The 19,862-nt window shown below is 40.9% G+C and overlaps 1 protein-coding gene across 4 annotated transcripts in view; it reads right to left on the minus strand.

Moving 5' to 3' along the window:
* Positions 1 to 16,343: 16,343 nt before the first annotated feature.
* Positions 16,344 to 19,862, minus strand: part of B3GNT4 (UDP-GlcNAc:betaGal beta-1,3-N-acetylglucosaminyltransferase 4) — a 1,341,192-nt gene continuing 1,337,673 nt past the window's right edge. For all 4 annotated transcript variants that reach the window (XM_044068596.1, XM_044068598.1, XM_044068597.1 and 1 more), the window contains one exon: positions 16,344 to 19,489. In XM_044068596.1, the coding sequence (XP_043924531.1) occupies positions 18,320 to 19,456 (1,137 nt within the window). In that variant the 5' untranslated portion in view covers positions 19,457 to 19,489 and the 3' untranslated portion in view covers positions 16,344 to 18,319. The remainder of the gene's footprint in view (positions 19,490 to 19,862) is intronic.

Genomic DNA, 19,862 nt, shown 5'->3' on the forward strand with positions numbered 1-19,862 from the left:
TACCAGTAACTGGTCGGACATACAAATTAAAGATGCATGTGGATTGTAGTACTAAGAACATAGCATATGTAGCTACTTGTGATAGCTGCCCAGGATTTTATGTTGGGAAAACCAATAGGCCCTTTAAGGAGATGATTCTGCACCATCTTGGTGATATTAGGTTTAATGTACAGACTAACGCTTTGTCAAAGCTTATTCAAAAGCATCCTGGACATGAATTTTCCTTCCTGGCCTTGGAAAGAGTGCTAGATAATATAACAGGCAGAGATCTAACAAAACTGAAGTCTTGAAAACACACTGGATAGCTGATTTATAGGCAGACAGGAGCCCTGGTCTTAATGGAGTGGTACCTTTAAAACCTATACTAAAAAGCAGGAAGGCTCAGGAGACGGCTTGACTTGATTGAATTAGCAACAATAAATAAAAGGGAAGTGTTTTAGTGTGAACAGTATAGGATGAAGGCATAGCCAAAAATGCACATCCTGCTTTTGAGGATTTACATACTGTTGAAGGATTGTGTGTTCTTTATTAAATTGTGCTGGTTTTATTTTGATTTTATCTGCTGAACATGGACTCTACTCTCTTTTCGTGGTGATATTGCAGTGCTTGTGTTTAAACTTGAGTCCTTGGGTAATTTTGTCAACCAGACATTATTACTCTTAATTGTTTCCCTATAAAATAGTTAAATTATTTGTTTACTTGCCTTTGAATACCAGGGAAAGTCTGACTGGGCAAAGCCCCCTTTCAGTGGAGGCCAAGGGAGAAAAGATCCACATTACATATATTTGCATGAGCCAACAGTAAAACAATGAAAGGGGGCAGGACAGCGAAACATATGGTGTTGTCGCAAAATCCCAGGCATACAACAGATATGTTCTTGATACTAAGAAAACACAAATGGAAAGTAACAAAAGTATGAACACGACCTGGATACACTTCAAAAAGATGTTTTCACAAATAAAACAAGTACTTCCATACAGGATAGTACCTGTACTTCTTCAGACAAGACTGAATGCAAGACCTTATATACACTCTCCCAGAATGCAACTCTAATGAGCTCTATCACACGGTCAATTAAACATTAGACATAGCTTGGAATATAAGAAAATAATTAGAAAACACATTGAAAAATAAATTTCAAAATACCTCAGAAGTGTACATTAGAAGCATATTGGAAAAGTAGCCACTAACACCTGGTAAAAATGTTAAACACTTAAGACTGAAAAATGAATATTCATAAATTAGATAAGAAATAAAAAATGGATAAAAATGACAAACTTTCTTATAAGGATGTTAAAATTCATCTATCCGAATGTAATACCTTGTAAAAATGGTAACAGATGGATGCAGAAAATTAATTTAAACAATCTAAAATACTAAATGAAGACCTTTATCATAGGGCTCCTCAGTTTAGTTATGCAAGCTATGGAGCACATTTCATTAATCCCTGGGTGCCTAAATGCATCACATCTTAGCTGCCACAACGATTCACATTTCTCCAGTCTCAAGAGAGGTGGGACCACTTCTAATATTTGTGTCAACTGTATCAATAACTAAATTCAAAAACATGCTCTGGTGAATTAATTTAGCAAACACATTCGCTATCTTTTACTCCTGATAGCATAAAGGTGTTTGTACATTCTGTCTCTTAATCTTCTGTCAGACTTTCCTATGTAAAAGACAGGACACATTTTGCACTGCACCAGGCAAATAATTCAACCAGTGTTGCAATTATCTACCCTTGCATGAAAATCTCATATTCCTGATTTCAAAAATAAAAGTCCTCTGCTCACATGTTTACAGTAGGAGCAGTTCACGTTTGAACATTCCTTTAATCCGAGGATGGTCTATTCTCCTCTGCTCCAACATGGCTTTTAGATCAATACTCTTCTTGAACATGATTCTAGGGTTAACTTGGTAAACTAACTCTTAAGTTTGTATCGGCTACTATTAAGTCCCAATTCTTGTGTATTATATGTTTAAGAATGTATGCTTCATTACTAAATGGGGTCACAAATGTGATGGAAAAATCTGTGAATGGATCTATGGAGAAATGCATAGTGAGTCTATTATGTAGACTGAAAGAGCTATGGTCATTCCCATTCACAAGTAAGGAATCATTTAAAATGGCTTTATAAAACCCCATTTAGTAATGAAGCCTACATTATTAAATGTATAATACACAAGAATTGGGACTTAACAGTAGCTGAAAGTAAACCTAGAATCATATTCAAGAAGGGTATTGATCTAAAAGCCATGTTGGAGCAGAGGAGAATAGACAATCCTCGGATTAAAGGAATGTTCAAATGTGAAAACTGCCCTTAATGTGAACACGTGAGCACAGGACTCTCTTGAAATCAGGAATATGAGATTTTCATGCAAGGGTAGATACAATTGCAACACTCGTAGCATTATTTACCTGGCCCAGTACAAAATGTGCCCAGTCTTTTACATGGGAAAATCTGACAGAAGACTAAGAGAATGTACGAACACCTTTACGCTATCAGGAATAAAAGGATAGAGAATGCATTGGCTAAACACATTAATTCACCAGAACATGTTTTTGAATTTAGAGTTATTGATACAGTTGACAAATATTAGAAGTGGTCCCACCTCTGAGACTGGAGAAATGTGAATTGTTATGGCAGCTAAGATGCGATGCATTTAGGCACCCAGGGATTAATGAAATGTGCTCCATAGCTTGCATACTTAAACTGAGGAGCCTTATAAGATAAAGGCCTTCATTTTCCTTGATTATATATATATATATATATATATATATATATATATATATATATATATACACATATATATATATATATATATATACATACACACACACACATACACATATATATACACATATACACACATACACACATACACACACACATATACACACATACACACACATACATACACATACATACACATATATATATATATATATCACACAAACATATATCATTTTTTCAGTATTTTAGATTGTTTAAATTGTTAATTTTGTGCATCCATCTAGGTTACCATTTTTACAAGGTACATTCAGATAGATTAATTTTAACATCTAAGAAAAACAGTAATTTTATTCATTTTTTTATTTCTCATCTAATTTATGAATATTTATTCATTTTTCAGTCTTAAGTGTTATTTAACATTTTTACCAGGTGTTAGTGGCTACTTTTCTAATATACTTCTAATGTACACTTCTGAGGTATTTTGAAATTTATTTTTCAATGCATTTTCTAATGATTTTCTTATATTATTCCAAGCTAGGTTTAATTTAATGTAATGTTTAATTGACCATGTGATAGAGCTCATTAGATTTACATTCTGGGAGAGTGTATATACGCTCTTGCATTCAGTATTGTCTTGTCTGAAGAAATACAGGTACTATCCTGTACAAAGCTTGTGAATAAACAATTCTTTTTGGAGTGTATCCAGGTCGTGTTCATACTTTTTTGTTAATAGATATGTTCTTTCCTTTTCATACTTTCCCTTCCTAACAAAGTATGCAATGTTAGGAATGCAAGAGCAACGGCATCCTGCTATATGCCCGTCTTCGTACACACATCAACTGTACTCAGCATATCAGTACACTCCTGCCTTCAAAAGCAGCAGAATTCTTGTCGACCCCCCCCCCCCACACACACACACACACACAACAAAAGTATGACAAAAGGTCACCGCCAGCTATTCAAACACATGCAACCCAGCAAGTCAACTGACATCAAGTATACTTGATTAGTTGAACAAGAGCGGACAGGCTCAGAGGTGGAAAAATGGCCTTAATCAGATGACTGTAGAATTAATATGAGGTCTGGGCGTGAATGGAAGCAATATATGACAGCAGCAAAGAGGTGAAATTATCCTACAATAGGACTTTAACACGAGTTGCTTGCAAAATACACATGACAAGAATAGATGTACAAAATTATAAAATAATTTGTTTGGAAAAAAAAAACAAAAAAAAGCAAGCAAATGTTTAATTTTTATGCCTACTATAAATACACAAGTGGAGGACTAAAGTTTATATAACTGCACTTGGCTGCGCTGCATCAGCTTAAAGATTCTTACCAAGCTGTAAAGTAGCACCCCCCCCAGGGAAAATGGAAATGCAGACTAGTCAAAAAATCAGACCAGTAGGTGTACAAAGAGGAAAATTAAACATTTAAACAGAATGTCTACAGTGATTACTGGATGCATTCATTTTGATAACAGTAACAAAGGATCCGTGGCATAGGCTTGAATCTGTGGGAGACAGACTATGAACATATATGTTCGAATCAAATCACATACATTTCAGAAATGTACAGTAACAGTGCACGACTGATGACTGAAAAACTACACAATGGTCATGCCCAAAACTTCGTCTTGAAATTTTCTGGGGGGATATCAATCTTCCTGCATCCATACAACATACAACATTAATATTGCTGCTTAGATATTGCACCACCTTGGAGCAAAGCTCTCAACTGATGGGTCTCTGACCAGACATCGGATCCAACTCTGCCATTTTTACCAGACTCACAGAACCAGCTCTCGAGTTCAATTTACCCCTCTCTCCTACTATACCTCATATCGAGTTTGTTGCCCAACAGTAACATATACAAGTCACTCTACTATAAAAAGGTCACAGGATAACATACAGGAAGTCTGAAGCTCAAAGCCAGGAACAGAAGAGTTCCAAAAATTACATCCCTTAGTCCTCACTGGGAAAGAGGAAAGAGGGAAGGGAGTTTAGGAAAAATGAAAATGGACACCACAGATGCATTATGGTGAGTACAGTATCCGATATTTTCTTTCATTCATTAACTGATGGGACACAGTCCCCAGCTAGAGGAACATTGGGTAGTCATGGTACAGTGGAACCAAATACTGCCCTTTTTCTAGATAGCATGTCTTAACTTACAATGAACAATAAAAGGTATGAGCACTGGACAAATAGGCGGCTGCACAAATATCTATGAAAGCTCTTGACCAGAATGCCGAAGAGTTGGACACAGATCTCGTAGAATGCGCTTTGGGGGTTTTGATAAAACAAAACCTCTTTATAGAAGACCCATTTTGCTACAGTCACTTTAGAAACTGCTTTACCCAATTTGTTCATGGAGAAGGAAACAATTAATCAGATTTTCTGAAATCCCATGTTCTGCGCAAATAAAATCTCATCTACCAATGTATGTCCAGAAGATGCAGCATATTCTCCTTTGAAAAGTTAGGAAAGAACACAGCTAAATTGATGACCCGATTCAAGTTGGATTTGGAAGCTACCTTGGGTAGGAAGGATGGGTTTTGTGCATACAGATCCCATCTTTATGGGAGATAAAGTATGGAGGCCTTGCATAGAGGGCTTGGAGTTCAAATATTCATCTAGTAGAGGTAATATTGACCAGAAAAATTTTCAGGACAAAAACTAAGTCGAGGATAATCAAATCTCGAACAGGGGTAGGATCTTTAACTGGCTGCCCCCCCCCCCCCCCCCCCAGAGTAAAAAAGGAATCTTTAAAGAAGGCCTTGTATAATAAGGAATCCCCAAGAAAGAATGATTCTGCCCTGAATGAAAGTTTGAAATGGCCGCTAGCTGAACTTTAATAGTATAGTACCTTGCCCTGTTAAAAAAATGGAGGCCATAAAGTTACTAACTGCCGACAGCAGGGCAGACTAAAGATCCAAAGTCCTCTGAAGGACCCAGATTTAAAGTCTATACCATTTACTCTAGTAAATTTTGCTAGTGGAAAGCTAAGAGAATCTGTCAAACTGGGGAAGAAAGCCTGGGCTGTCTAGCTATCACTAGAAAGTACAGTTTTGTACCTACCATAAATGTAGATGTCCGAACTGGATAGCATCTGCAGTCATAACAACTGGGTTGTCCTGTCGTCAGGCAGCCCTTCAGTCGGCCGGATTCCAAAGTCCAGGTCCGGCTTCGGCTGATGTCGCACTTCACCCGACGTCATCTCTGTTGGTCTTCGGGTATAAAGGCATCAGCCGACACCATTTTCCTCAGTGTTTCTTGCCCCAGATGCCAGGAGCCCTCTTGAAGGCTAAAATTTGGATAGATGCCAATGTTTCCAAAAAGATAGAGGTAAACACAAAAATAAGCATGTATGTACATATATACAAACAAATACACCATAAAAGACTCCCCCCCCACCAGCTAGCTATTAGGAGGGTAAACACCCTAGGAGTACCACAGAGCGGAAGGAGGGAGGGTAATCCTGACTGCAGATGCTATCCAGTTCGGACATCTACATTTATGGTAGGTACAAAACTGTACTATGTCCTTCATGGATGCATCTGCAGTCATAACAACTGGGTAGAATACCATAGCCAACTAGGGAGGAGGATAAAAGTAGATTATGGTGTGTTTAGGATCCCTTGCAGTACAGCAGTGGCAAACCCTGCTCGGGATCTGGAATATAGAGGCAAATTATAATGCTTGGCAAATGTATGCACGGAGGTCCAAGTAGCCGCCTCAATAATGTCTTTGGTTGCCACTCCTCGTAAGAAGGCTGTGGTAGTGGCTGTTGCCCTTGTAGAATGAGGTCTTATGTTCTGTGGAATTGGTTTTCCATGGAAGGAGTAACAGAATCGTATGCAATTTCCTATCCATTTGGAGATTGTCTGTTTGGAAATAGCTTTTCCTTCCCTTCCTGTTGCATAGGCTACAAAAGTTGGTCAGTCTTTCTGCTACTTTTTGTTCTGTCCAAGTAGTAGCGTAGCTGTCTATGTACATCCAAGGTATGCAGTATTCTTTCCCTCTGTTTTGTGGGTTGGGAAAGAAGGTAGGTAGGTGGATTGCCTGGTTTAAAGACACTCTGGATACCACCTTAGGCATAAATGTAGGATTAGTCCTCATGGACACTATCTTGGTGGAAGATTAGGAAGGGTTGCACTGCCATTAAGGCCTGTAGCTCTGAAACCCTCCTTGCTGAAGTAATTGCCAGTAGGAAAGCAGTTTTCCATGACAGGTGTTGTAGGTCTGCTGTTGCTGCTGGTTCAAAGGGTGATAGTGTCAACTTTTCTAGCACAAAGTTTAAGTCCCAAGCTGGTAATGGTGGTTTCCTTGGAGGTTTTACATTCTTGATTCCTCTGAGGAACTGCCTGAGCAAAGGGTGCGAACAAACAGGTGGATCAAAGCTGTATTCTGCTGAAATAGCTGATGCATGTATCTTGATGGAGGAGTAGGACAGGCCTGAATGAAGAAGTTCGGCCAGATACTCCACAATGTTAGGCATATCTATGTTTAACACATCTTTTCCTCTTTCAGTACTCCAAATGACAAACCTTTTCCATTTTCCAGCATAGTTCCTTCTTGTTGAAGGTCTGCGTGCTTCAAGAATAATGTCTAACTCTTTGGGAAAGTTCTGGATTAGCTGCTGCTATGTGATGTTCCATGCAGTCAGTTGCAACGTTTTTAGGTTTGGATGTATGATGCTGTAGTTGTTCTGAGTTAACATCAAAGGCATCAGGGGTATTGGCCACATATTGTTCGAGACATGCTCCTCAGCAGTGGGTACCAGTGTTGTCTTGGCCAGTTTGGAGCTATCAGGATTATCCTTGGACGTTCTTCCTTGATTTTTAGTAGTACTTTGTGTATCAAGGGAAGAGGTGGGAATGCATATGCTGTTAGGCCTTTCCAGCTGAAGGAGAGCGAATCCACTTTCCATGCTAGTGGGTGGAATGTCCTTGTGCAGAATTTTTTGAGCTGGTGATTGAGAGGTGATGCGAATAGATCTATCTGAGGCATTCCCCATTTCTTTGAGATGGTCTTGAAGATGTCCGGGTGCAGCTTCAGTATTTTCTTTTCCCGGTACAAATATTGCCTGTAACTGGATGTTGTAGCTGAGTGCCAGGGTCCACAGCTCCAAAGTCATTCTGCATAGGGGGTATGAATGAGTGCCTCCCTGTTTGTTGATGTACCACATGACTGTGGTGTTGTCTGTCCTTATCATCAACTGGCCCTCTGAGAAATGGTCTGAACTTTTGGATTGCCAGTTTTACTGCCAGCATTTCTTTTAGGTTGATGTGCAGGTGAAGTTGATCCTGTGTCCACAATCCTTGCACGCATTTGTCCAGCATGTGGGCCCCCCATCCTAGGTCTGAAGCGTCTGTTGTGATGGTCTGGCTTGCTTGACATCTGCGAAAGGGTAGGCCTGGGTTTGACTGGCATGCCTGAGCCCACCATAGGAACTCCTGTTTTAAGCATGGAATTGGTGGGATTTCTGTTTCTACGCTGTGTCTGTGTTGGGACCATAAATTCTTTAGGTACCACTGTAGTTTTCTCATATGTAGTCTGGCAAATGGGACCAAGATTATGCATGATGCCATGAAGCCCAAGGCCTGCAGTACTTTTCTTGCTGTTAACTTGTTCAGTTTTGTTAGTGCCAAGAAGTAAAGAGGAGTTCTTTTGTTTTTCTGTAGTTAGGAATGCCATTTGTTTTACTGTGTCCAATTCAGCCCAAGAATGTCGTTGTTTGGGATGGTATCAGCCTTGACTTTTGTAAATTGACTGTGTATCCCAGTGCTTGTAGCAAGTAAATGACCCTTTGTAAATCTGTTGTCAGCTTGCTTTTGTTGTCCCTTGTAGCAGGCAGTCGTCCAGGTATGGGTAAATTTGAATTCCCTGTAGTCTGCAATGGGCGATTACTGATGCCAGGCATTTTGTGAATACTCTGGGCAGTAGATAAGCCAAAGGGCAATGCTGAGAATTGATAGTGCTCTGATCCTGCAAGAAATCTGAGGTATCTTCTGCAGATTGGTCGAATGGGGACGTGCAGGTATGCCTCCTTGAGATCTAGAGTTACCAGCCAACACTCCTTGCCCAGCATGGGAAGAAGTTGCTGTAGGGTCAGCATTTTGAATTTTGGGACAATGATGTATGTATTTAAGGTGGACAGGTCGAGAATTGGTCTCCAACTTTTTTCCTTTCTTGGAACTAGGAATAGTCTGGAGTAGAACCCTTTCCTTGCTCTGCTGTTGGCACTCTTTCCACAGCTCTCATGTTTGCTAACTCCATTATCTGTTGTAGAGCCTCTGTTTTTTGATTTGGAGGTAGATTTGGCATTCCTCTTGACTGGTAAAGTGTGGAAGTGGAACCGGTAACCTTGATCTATGGTTTGTAAAATCCACTTGTCTTTTGTTATATAGTGCCAGTTCTTTGAAAATAAGGTTAACTTTCCGCCTAGAGGAGCTGCTATTTGTTCCCTGGTAGGCGGATTTAGGGTTAAGTCACTGTGGTTGTGTTGATGTAGTGGCAGTGGTTGTGTCTGTGCCTCTGTTGTTACCTTGCCACTGTCGTCCTCTGTAGGCACCTCCTCTGGATTGGTTTCTGCCTCTGGAACGTCTATTCCTGCCCCTTTGAGATCTTGTGGAGTCAGGAAAGGACCAATTTTTGGCAGGCCAGTTCCTGCTAAACCTTGGGGGTTGAACCTGCAAGAAATCTTAACAGATTTTGCCTTTTCTTCCATTTTCTTCATAACCTGCTGGGCAGGTGTACCAAACAAACTTGTCTTATCCATAGGAGCATCTAGCAACTTAGCTTTAACATGATCCGGTAAAGCTTGCTCCTTTAGCCATGCATGCCTTCTTATCACTGTGCCAGTCATGGCTGATCTAAATGAAGCCTCCAGTGCATCATAGCCACATTTTAAGGAATGGTTACTAACCTGTTGTATGTTATTTACCATTTCTAATACATATTTCTTATCAAGAGATTCATCAGTGGTTAGCTTTTTAGTTAACTGATCAAGCATAAACTCTTGGTATTGTATCATGTGAAACTGACAGTTTAAAGCTCTAGCTGAGAGAGTAGCTGAAGTGTAGACCTTTTACCCCATCTGTCTAATGACCTTGCTTCCCTTTCAGAAGGAATAGGGTTTTAGCTATGGTCGGCTACTGCCTTGGGACCCTGGGATATAGTTTCGGGTCTGCAAGTGGGGCCTTGTAAAGGTGGTGATGAGTATCTGGCACCCTGTAAAATCTGTCTGGTTTGGCAGGGGCTGGGGTAAAGAATCTGGAGCGGAGCAGACATCATTGAAAGCATCATCCACCACAGAGAGAACAGGAGGTATAGCTAAGGGCCTGTGCTGTGGAAGGTGCAGAAAGGTCCTAAGTCTTTTCTGGAGTCTGAAAATCCTGTTGCTGCCATTGGAACTGCTCTCGCATGGCATGTAAGGTTTCCCCAAAGGAGAATTCTTCTGGTGGGGAAGCAGCTGGAATGGATTCTTCAGCATCAGAATCTTCAAAATTGGAGAAAGGAGCCTCTGGCTGGTCAGTTATGTCTGATTCATCGGCAGAATCATCAGAGGACACTGGCTCAGGGGGCTCTGCCCTAGGTCTCTTCTCTGGGGCTGAGAGGCCCTGTCTGGGTGAGATTGAGATCCTCTAATTAATGAAATTAAATCTTCTGCCAGAGTAAGCATTTGAGAACTAGAAGAGGGCCTGGTTGTAGGGGGTTTAACAGGCACTGTTTTAGTAGTCTTGGCTGCTTTAGCCCTGGCGAAGGCCTTAATGGACATGGCTGCTGGAGGCCTAGCAGCACCACGTGCTGGGGTAGAGACATCCAAGGGAATGGTGTCTGATAAGTCAGTGGCAACCACCGTAGTGGATAAAATTTCTGAGGCCGATTCAAGAGTGGTAGCAGGGGCCTCAGTTGTAGAGATAGATTCAGCTGTACTTTGATCAGTTTTCTCGGTTTCGGCCGAACCCGAGACACTCGCGGTTTGCTTAACCATGGTTTCGGCCGAAACCGCGGACCGCGAGTGTCGGTCTTTATCTTTGCGTTTTTTGGCAGATTGGGTAGTCGGAGGATCCGACGGCATAATGTACGCAAAATCAGAACCGAAAAACTGTTCTGCAAACTCCGACCGGCGCCTAAGCGTTCGTCGGTTGAAAGAAGCACAGGCCGAACAGGCTGCTACGTCGTGGGCTGGGCCTAAACAAGGCAGACAATAAGAGTGGAAATCTTTATGAGGTATTTGTTTCCCACAGGTTAAACAATTATTAACTTTTTCTGACATCGGCTGAGGCAAGAAAGAGTCCCCAACGGGGTACTTAGCTTTAGAAGTCTTCGAAGTAGTATTCGGTAGAAGTAATCTCTGGATCCGACCGACCGGCACTTGCGAACAGCTTCTGTTTCGGGCGCCACGCAGCAAGAAAGACTGGGGAAAATGGCGTCGGCTGATGCCTTTATACCCGAAGACCAACAGAGATGACGTCGGGTGAAGTGCGACATCAGCCGAAGCCGGACCCGGACTTTGGAATCCGGCCGACTGAAGGGCTGCCTGACGACAGGACAACCCAGTTGTTATGACTGCAGATGCATCCATGAAGGACATCTAGAGAAGCCATTTGGTTAACTTGAGGCCATTGATGTCTGGATGCTGCATCCCTGCTGGGCGAGACAGAAGATCTGGATATGGATCCAGTATCCAAGGATGACAAATGAGGCCAGAGGAAGGGAAAACAGACCTGACAAGGTCAAAATGGCACAGTGAAGATTATTGTGCTCTTCAAATTCCCTCTTGCCAGTCGCCTTCCCTCCTCCTTACAACTATCCCACACTTACCTCTACCCACTCTCTAAAAAAACGTTAACCCTGAAACCTTCTCTAACTCTCTAAAACACAAACTTGAGACCTCTAAAAACCCTCTCCCTAGATAATGCTGTAGCCAACTTCAATACTACATTCATAGACCTGTTCAATAACTTTGTTCCCTCCAGAACCAAAAGAATTAAAAGTAAAACTGTTCCATGGTTAACCAAACTACAACAGTCATGTGTCTCCACAACAAAGCCTGAAAACATTACCAGAAAAAAATAAGACTCCCACCACCCTGAATGAATACAAGCTACTTCACAAAGTAAAAAAAAAAACATATTGTATCTGACCATAAATCCTACCTCTCCACACTTCAACAATAACCACAAGACCAACCCTAAAAAAATTCTGGAATGGTTATCACCACCCACCTCAATCCTGGCTAAAGAGACAACCCTTGCTCTGACACGAATGCCTCTGACCTGTCCTTAGCCACCCACTTTAACTCCTTTATTGATTCTATAACCAAACTAAACCTTCTCCAACAAGGCTTCACTTCCACCTCCTATCTCTTCCTCCCCAAACACTACCACCGTCCAATCCCCTTCCTTTATTATCAAAACCATTCCTATCTCCACCATAAAAGAACTCCTTCAAAAACTGAAACCATGCTCAAATACCCCTGATGACCTGCCTTCCTACTTCCTAAAAATAGCTGCTGATGCCATCGCCTTCCTAATCTCCATTCTAATAAACCGGTCAATCCAAGATGGCTATGTACCCTTACTCTGGAAAAAGGCCTTTATCATTCCCCTTCATAATGGGGGCAACGACGACATCCCCAATTTTCAGCCAATCGCCATATTATCCCCATCTCAAAAGTTCTAGAAAAATGTATTCACTTACAACTTTTACCATACCTCATACACAACCATCTACTTACCCCCACACAACATGGCTTTAGACCTGGCCACAGTACCACCACCACCACTGCTCTCCTCTCCCTCCCCGAAATGGTCAGTAAACCTCATGACTACGGCTGCCTAGTGTCTACCCCTCCTGGACTTATCTAAGGCCTTTGACACTGTGTCCCATAACCTTCTCAAGTCCAAACTCTCTAAATCTATCCTTCTGTTCTATCAACTGGTTTTCTAGTTACCTCTCAGACAAGCAGCAAGCTGTCAAATGGAAAAAAGCCACCTCCTCCTTCCTTAATACTCCCTACAGGTGTACCCCAGGTTACCATATCAAGTCCCCTACTCCAACATTTTCATAAATGACTTCCACCAGAACATTCCTAATGCTAAACGTGTCCAATATGCACATGACTCTTATGATCTGCTCCACCACTTCCACCTCCACTCTAAAATTAACTCTGGATGCTTTCTCGTCTAGCGAAAAACTACCCAACCATCTTACCTATATTCAACTTACTCATGCCCACAAACTCATTTTCAGTCTCTCTCTCTGCCCCTCTCTTGCCTCCTCTCCCTCTCTCTGCCCTGCTCTTGCCTCCACTCTCAAAATGCATCTACCCAACAGACTTCTAAGATCCAATAACCAGAATGTGCTTGAGCTGCACAAGCCTGCTCACCCACCAGGCAAACATCTACTATCCTTTCCCTAGCTCACCTCTGGAACTCCCTGCCACCACTTATTCGTACTACTCATAACCACTCTACCTTAAAGACCCTGCTTCATTCCCATCGAAAATCCCTCTGGGAATGTTCCTGTTCTCACCCCACAAGACTCATCTCTACATTACTCCCAGTCTCATACTCCTTCACTCTTCTCTTCTCATTCAGGATACTAAGCTACACTGACTCTTAACCACCTTTCTTTTTCACTTATTTGTACACTTTTCTTACAGTCTCCCTTTTCCTACATCAACAATTAACATCTCTTATCCCCCTAACCTACTATAACTCTACTAATATTAGGATCTATATTACGTGCGTGAACACTTAGGTTGTCGAAAACAACATGATTGACACCTATTCAGCGAACGCACAAGTCAGTGAAACCTCAACGCAGAAAAACATCACCGAATACTTTTACTTAGCCAACACCGTTCCACCCACCAACGTAAACACACTTCCCACTACACCGCTCGCTACATACTACCCACCCAAACAAAATAAACCACATATATACACTAACCTAAACCCTACTTCTAAACCTACACTAACCCTTACATACATTACTTTCTATGCACTTACCTTAACCTGCACCCTAACCCTAAGGTCCATAACTATCGCACACTTACCTTATGGAGCTACACTGCAGACGGGCTGACTATGCAGAATCGGAGTTTTGAATTTCGCGGTTTCCAGCATTCAGTGTACTCACTGTTTGCTTATTAGGTGTTGATAATGCTGTATTCGACAACCTAAGCATTCACGCTTATGATATAGACCCCAATATTACATGTGAAACTCTTGCCACCACTGTTCTATTCCCAATGTATTAAATCTATTTATGAATCTGTACGGTTTACTTTTTTAACTGTGTATATTTTTTTAACTTGATATGTACTGTTATTTTTTTAACTGAATCTGCACTGTAAACTGTACATTTAATACTATGTAATACCTTTGTTCTTCACCAGTATTATGAAATGTGAATGCATTGTTTACGTTGTATACTGTTGTCATGGAGCTTTTCTCCTCGAGATGCCATTGAAAACAGGGTCTTCTTGGCCCAATGGACTATCCTGGCAAACAAACTAAATAAATATAAACTGGAATGATTTCTGTAGAAATATGGGGATGAGAGGTAAACAGGAGATGAGCATAAAGGAGACATGTTGGCCAAACCATGGACCACAGCATCTCTTGGTGACTGCCCTGATCCATCTGCAGGGGAAGTACCTGCTGCACTTGAGAGGAAAAGCAAAAAGATTGTAGCAAGGCTGACCCTATATATGAAAAATCTTTTCCACCACTCTGATTAACAGACCACTCATGAGGCATCAAAATGGACCTACTTAGACTGTGAGCAAGTTGGTTTTCCCCAGTATGTGCATTGCCTAAAGAAAACCAAGAGATTAGATTGTCCATTGCAACACACTCCTTGCTTCTCGACACAATGGGCAAGATCTGGATACCAGTTTGCTCATGTACACTAGCGACATGTTGCCTGTATGCATCACAATCATCCCAGAAGGTAGATCATCTTGAAAAGCCTGCAAACACTAGTAGGACAGCTCTCATCTCCAGGACACTGATGTGCAAACTGGTCTCTTCTCAGTAACATGCACCTTGGGACTGTCCTTCCCAAGAAATGCCCCCCACCCTCCCAGTTTGGGAGGTATCCATAGTGACTGTGGCTTGCCTGCAAACTTGAAATCTTGAATGGGTCAGTTGGAGGATGTTTAATTCTAGACTTCTAATGGCTGACTACAGTTATTGCAGCTGCCATTGATCCTAATGCTTGGAGAAAGGGAGATCACCTTCATGACCGAAATCCAAGTGTGCAAACTCTTGTCAGAAGAATCAAAACTATCCAGTTGGTCATGTATAGACAAGCACCTATGAACGCCAGGGTCCAAGGAGGGATAACCTGTGATTTGGTGTAACAGATGGTGATGCCCAAAAGACAACATAACTGGAGCAAGTAATCCCTTGTTTGAATCAATAGATGCCTGGATGATATGGCCAGGTGCCAGTCTAGATATGGAAACACCCAGAATCCCAGCAGTCATAACCACCTCCATCATGCACTTGAGGAGCACCCTGGGGGTGGGGGTTGGGCTGTGGTGAGGACAAAATTGGTAATTGCTGAAGCACCTGTTCATTTTGATATGATAGTATGCTATCTGAGACCCATCAGTTAAGGAATGAAACAAAATGACACCAGACCCAGTGTTATTCCCCAATGAAAAATTCAAGACTGAATAGGTGCTCAAAACACCAAAACGTTTCATTAGTATTCTTTTTCTCCATTTCATGACTCATTCAGTAATTCATGCCGTTTTCTGTCACAGGTTTCTGCCATAAATCCAGCACAATGGCCCAATTTAAATATCTCACAGCAGCAGCTGGAAGGCAGGCCACGTACACCAGTTCTCGGGCAGCTAAACTATCAAAAGATGGCCAAATTTCTACACAAATAGAACTTTCATACAGCCCAAAGTTAAACATGCTACTGTAGATGAAGTTTTACAAAGCTAAAAATTAGAAAAAGAAAATAAGCCAGTGCCACTTCAAAGTTTCTAGGAATCATGCAGTCCAACAACCTAAGACATTTGAGAACCCCCAAAGAAGCAGTTCTACCTTAGTTTTCTCCCTTAGCACAAATTTGTGCGCACTTGACAAGTCCTTACGCTACTCTAATAACCTAACTGGAAAGTATTCTGAATCTGACTGAAGGGAAACACGAAATGGAAAATCCCACTAAACGGAACAAGGAAGTAGTAAAAACAGTTAACATTTAACCTTATCCACTATAAAGTGATGATAGAATTTCAGCACTGTGAGAAAGTTCTTAGCAAAGTTAATTGACTGAACAATGCCAAATCAGCTGGAAAAGTGCCACATTAACAGAGATCAAGATCTTTTTAAAGACAGACCTAATATGCAGTTTACTTTCTCTGGAAATATCCTTTAGCCATTAATATTTTCACTAGTGCTCACGAGCTCAGCAGATAATTATTACAGACCGCTGAAATGTTCACTGCTGTAAGACTGTTTCTATTTGTCTACTGTAATTGTTTGTGCCCCTGGAAAAAAAATTTTAATACTCAAATGCCATTTTTTTCCAACGTGGTCAGACAATGGTGAAGAACAAAGAATAAGAGTAAATGTCAGTGACAAATTTCAATATTTTATTTAAACAAAAAGTATGACAAATCTTTGAACATTACAGACAAAAATTATTCTTCCACTGCAGAGAAACCATAAAATAAAGCTGATCATTTGGTTTCAATCTCTTGTGGAAAAGTGCATTATCAAGGAAGCAGTTTTTCAGCCTTATGACAAATGTATGATATCTGTAAAATAAAAAAATATTCTCCTCAATTTCACTCAAAGGACAATGGCAGTTGCATTCATTTTCTGTAATGCATACTTGGCAAATATGACTATCAAGAAAAATAATTGTACAAAAGTAAGCTTCTGTGTTAGTGGCCAATACAAGCAATTCAAGTATAAAGTTTTAATATGTTCATCCCTTCCTCACTAAAAACTGTGGTCACTGCATTCTTTTGACAGAGCTACCAAGAAAACTATCCTCTCAACAAAGGAGCATGCAGACCACTACTTCTATCCTCCAGTGAACTGATGCACATTGTACTGCTACATACAGCCACACATCAACTGACTCAGTGCAAAAAAGTCACATTTGCCACACCATTTTATATGGCACTGGAATATGTGGCAACCATCCTGGCAGACCGTCTTTGCAGGTGGCAATTCCTCATGTTCATTATTAGCTTCCTGAAAACCTTGCTGGTTTTCAGTTGCCAGAGACCATTGTAGGACTGCCACGATGGTATTAAAACCATGGATTTCACAGGTTAAGTATCGCCCTGGTGTAAATGTTGGCTAATGGTGCATGCTGATGCATCATTTTGTGCTTTTACTTCTGCACCGATTCCTACTGTTAGCTATTAACGGCAGGAGTGTGGAGCACCACTTTCCCACTTAAGGAATCATTCCTATTACCCCACCTACTTGTCCCAGGCAAGCATGAATGCTATTCTGCAAAAGTGCAGATGATAGGGTGAAGAGATGGTACTGCACAGTTAAATTTCACCCAAATTTCCTTAATGAAGACTGGTCTAAATACAGATCACAGTGTCACAACCTCTTAGCACAAGAAATTATGACATGGCATAAAACACTGGGACAGATAATTACTCTTATAAACTTGAAAAAGTTGTTCGAATATTTTCTATTAAACATGCATATTCTGAAGGATATGAAGTCAGAAACTCGTGTGCGTGTTAATAGTGACTTCAGCCCGCCGTGATTTGTCAGAAAACCATATTTTTGAGGAACATCAAGAATCTGGACAATACGAGAGGTATGGTTCAGATAGAGCATTTATTTCTTAAGGAATTAGTTTACTGATATACACGCTGCAAGGGCTAGCATTTCCTCTTTGGAACATACTGCAAAGTTCCTGCTTTACAGGTGGTATCCTGTCTAGGACTTGTGACCTGCATCAAGCCTGGACATCTCACTGCCCAATCTAAGTTTAATATTTTTTTTAATTTTTAACTTAAAAAAGTAACTGGGGAGAATGCATTTAAAGATGAACCGTCTCCTACCCTGTCAGGTGAATACAGTCCTATAAGCTTCCTTAGTATGAAGTATCCACTTCACAGACTCTGACCCCAATTAGAATGGGTGGCACTGCCACTAGGTATTTTCCAGATCCAAACCTCACACCCCTTTTTTAAGCTCAGTCTAGCAAGTTCTCATTCAGAAATTGGAAGCTTAGTGTTAATGCTATGCTGCATTTTAGTTATCACAAATGTTTTTCAGATGGAAAAAAAAAGATTCTAAACCCAAACTGCTTTATACTACCACCGTTACAACCCAACAGCCACAGCTAAACATTCCACAATTAAAATTCACTTTGATTAGTATACATAAGCCCATGTTAAGTTCTTAAAGACTTGGCATTAAAGCATTTATAAAACATTCTGTGCAACATACTTGTGTAAAGACATCTTCTTCCACATGCACATCAAACTAAGTTTGGTAAAACTGATGAGCTTTTACAACTGCCATTTCCACCACATGAGTCAAGTAAACATCTACTCAACTATCGTAACTACACAGTAGCATTAACTATGGCTAATTCAAGTACTTTTCCTTCAGATGTCCTATTAGTGTGTTTCAGTGATAAAGCACACTTAATACCATTATCCTGGACCAAAGTCCACATTATCCACATCTCGGTTGGGTTTAGCTGGTGCACTATAAGCAGTTCTTTGTAAAGGCAAGGGTCAAACGCATTAAAAGGTCCGGGAATACCAAAAGTCTTGACACCAGGATGGTCCACAGGATTCAGTCCCATTCTCATAAGGCACATTCCGACAAACACATCATCAATTGGGAAAAGAGGGATATCTTCCGAAACAGTTTGCAGGTGGCCCACTGTCCTATGGGACATTAAGTAGCCACCACCACCAGCATAAGGTGGGTAAAATTTGTCCTCATACAGTATTTCAGGGATGAAGTACTTGATTTTTTTATCTCGTACAGGTTTGGCTTTTCGAATCACATCACCAACAAAAAGGTCTTCCTCTGGATTAAAATCTCGCAAAAATTCAAGTACGTTGTCTGTATTCACAAAAACATCATCATCTCCTTTCAGGACAAAGCTGGCCTGCAAACAACTCTCTACAAACCAGTTAAGAAAATGTATTTCCTTCAATGTCAGATTGAAAAAATTATCTACAAAACTCCACTGCAGGATGTCACTGAACTCTTGGTTTTCAAAATTTATGAGTTGCTGCAGTGGTTGAGCCTGGACTTGAACCTCCGACTGTCCCAGCAAGAACACCAGTTTAATTTTTTTCCCCTTAATGCTTTTTTCTTTTCCCCATGTGTTTCGTATTGCTCCTCGTCTGTCGACATTAATGGGGGAGGACTTAATTGCCAAAAGTAAAAATAAATCACGGTCACATTTTTTAGGGGTCAGCATGGCAGGAAATGTCCTACAGTGCCTATACATAAGAAATTGAATGTGCGACTTGGGAAGCTGAAGGGTGCTGTCAAATGTGCTGTCAGGCAAACAATGGATAACGTTTCTGTTCATTTCAGTTGGCCGTGAGAGTTTGACTGCACTTGCTGATTTAGAGGACAAGTCTAATAATGCCTTGGTCTCTCTCCCCATTAAAACAATGCAAATGACGAGCATCACTGACAGCATGTATAGCAGCAGTACCTTCAGCCGGAAATGCATTGCAAGTCACTGGAATACGAATACATTCAGCACCTGTTGAAATAAAAAAAGGATTAACAGTCATTTTAAACCAAGTTTATATTACATAAAATCTATTTCAGCCTAAAATGCTCGTGTCAATAATTTAACGAAATGAAGGCTTTGCTAACAGCATACTTAATGTGCAAAAAAGTTACGACTGCTAATGAGAACAGAGGTTTTAATTTTTTTTTTTTTTTATCTTGGTAAAAGCTACAGGAGACTAAGCAGGAGAACTTTTTTTCATGTGCGACTTAGAAGCACTGGTCGTTTAAGAGACTTGCCCAGAGACTCAACATCCACACACAGGTTGGGCAGCTCAAGCTCAGCCCTGCTCCTGATAGCTTATGAAACGTAGTCACAGTTACCTGCACCGACTTACTGCTAG

This window comes from Protopterus annectens, chromosome 4.part0, assembly GCF_019279795.1.
Source record: "Protopterus annectens isolate FY-2018-M chromosome 4.part0, PAN1.0, whole genome shotgun sequence".
Classification (NCBI taxonomy): domain Eukaryota; kingdom Metazoa; phylum Chordata; order Ceratodontiformes; family Protopteridae; genus Protopterus; species Protopterus annectens.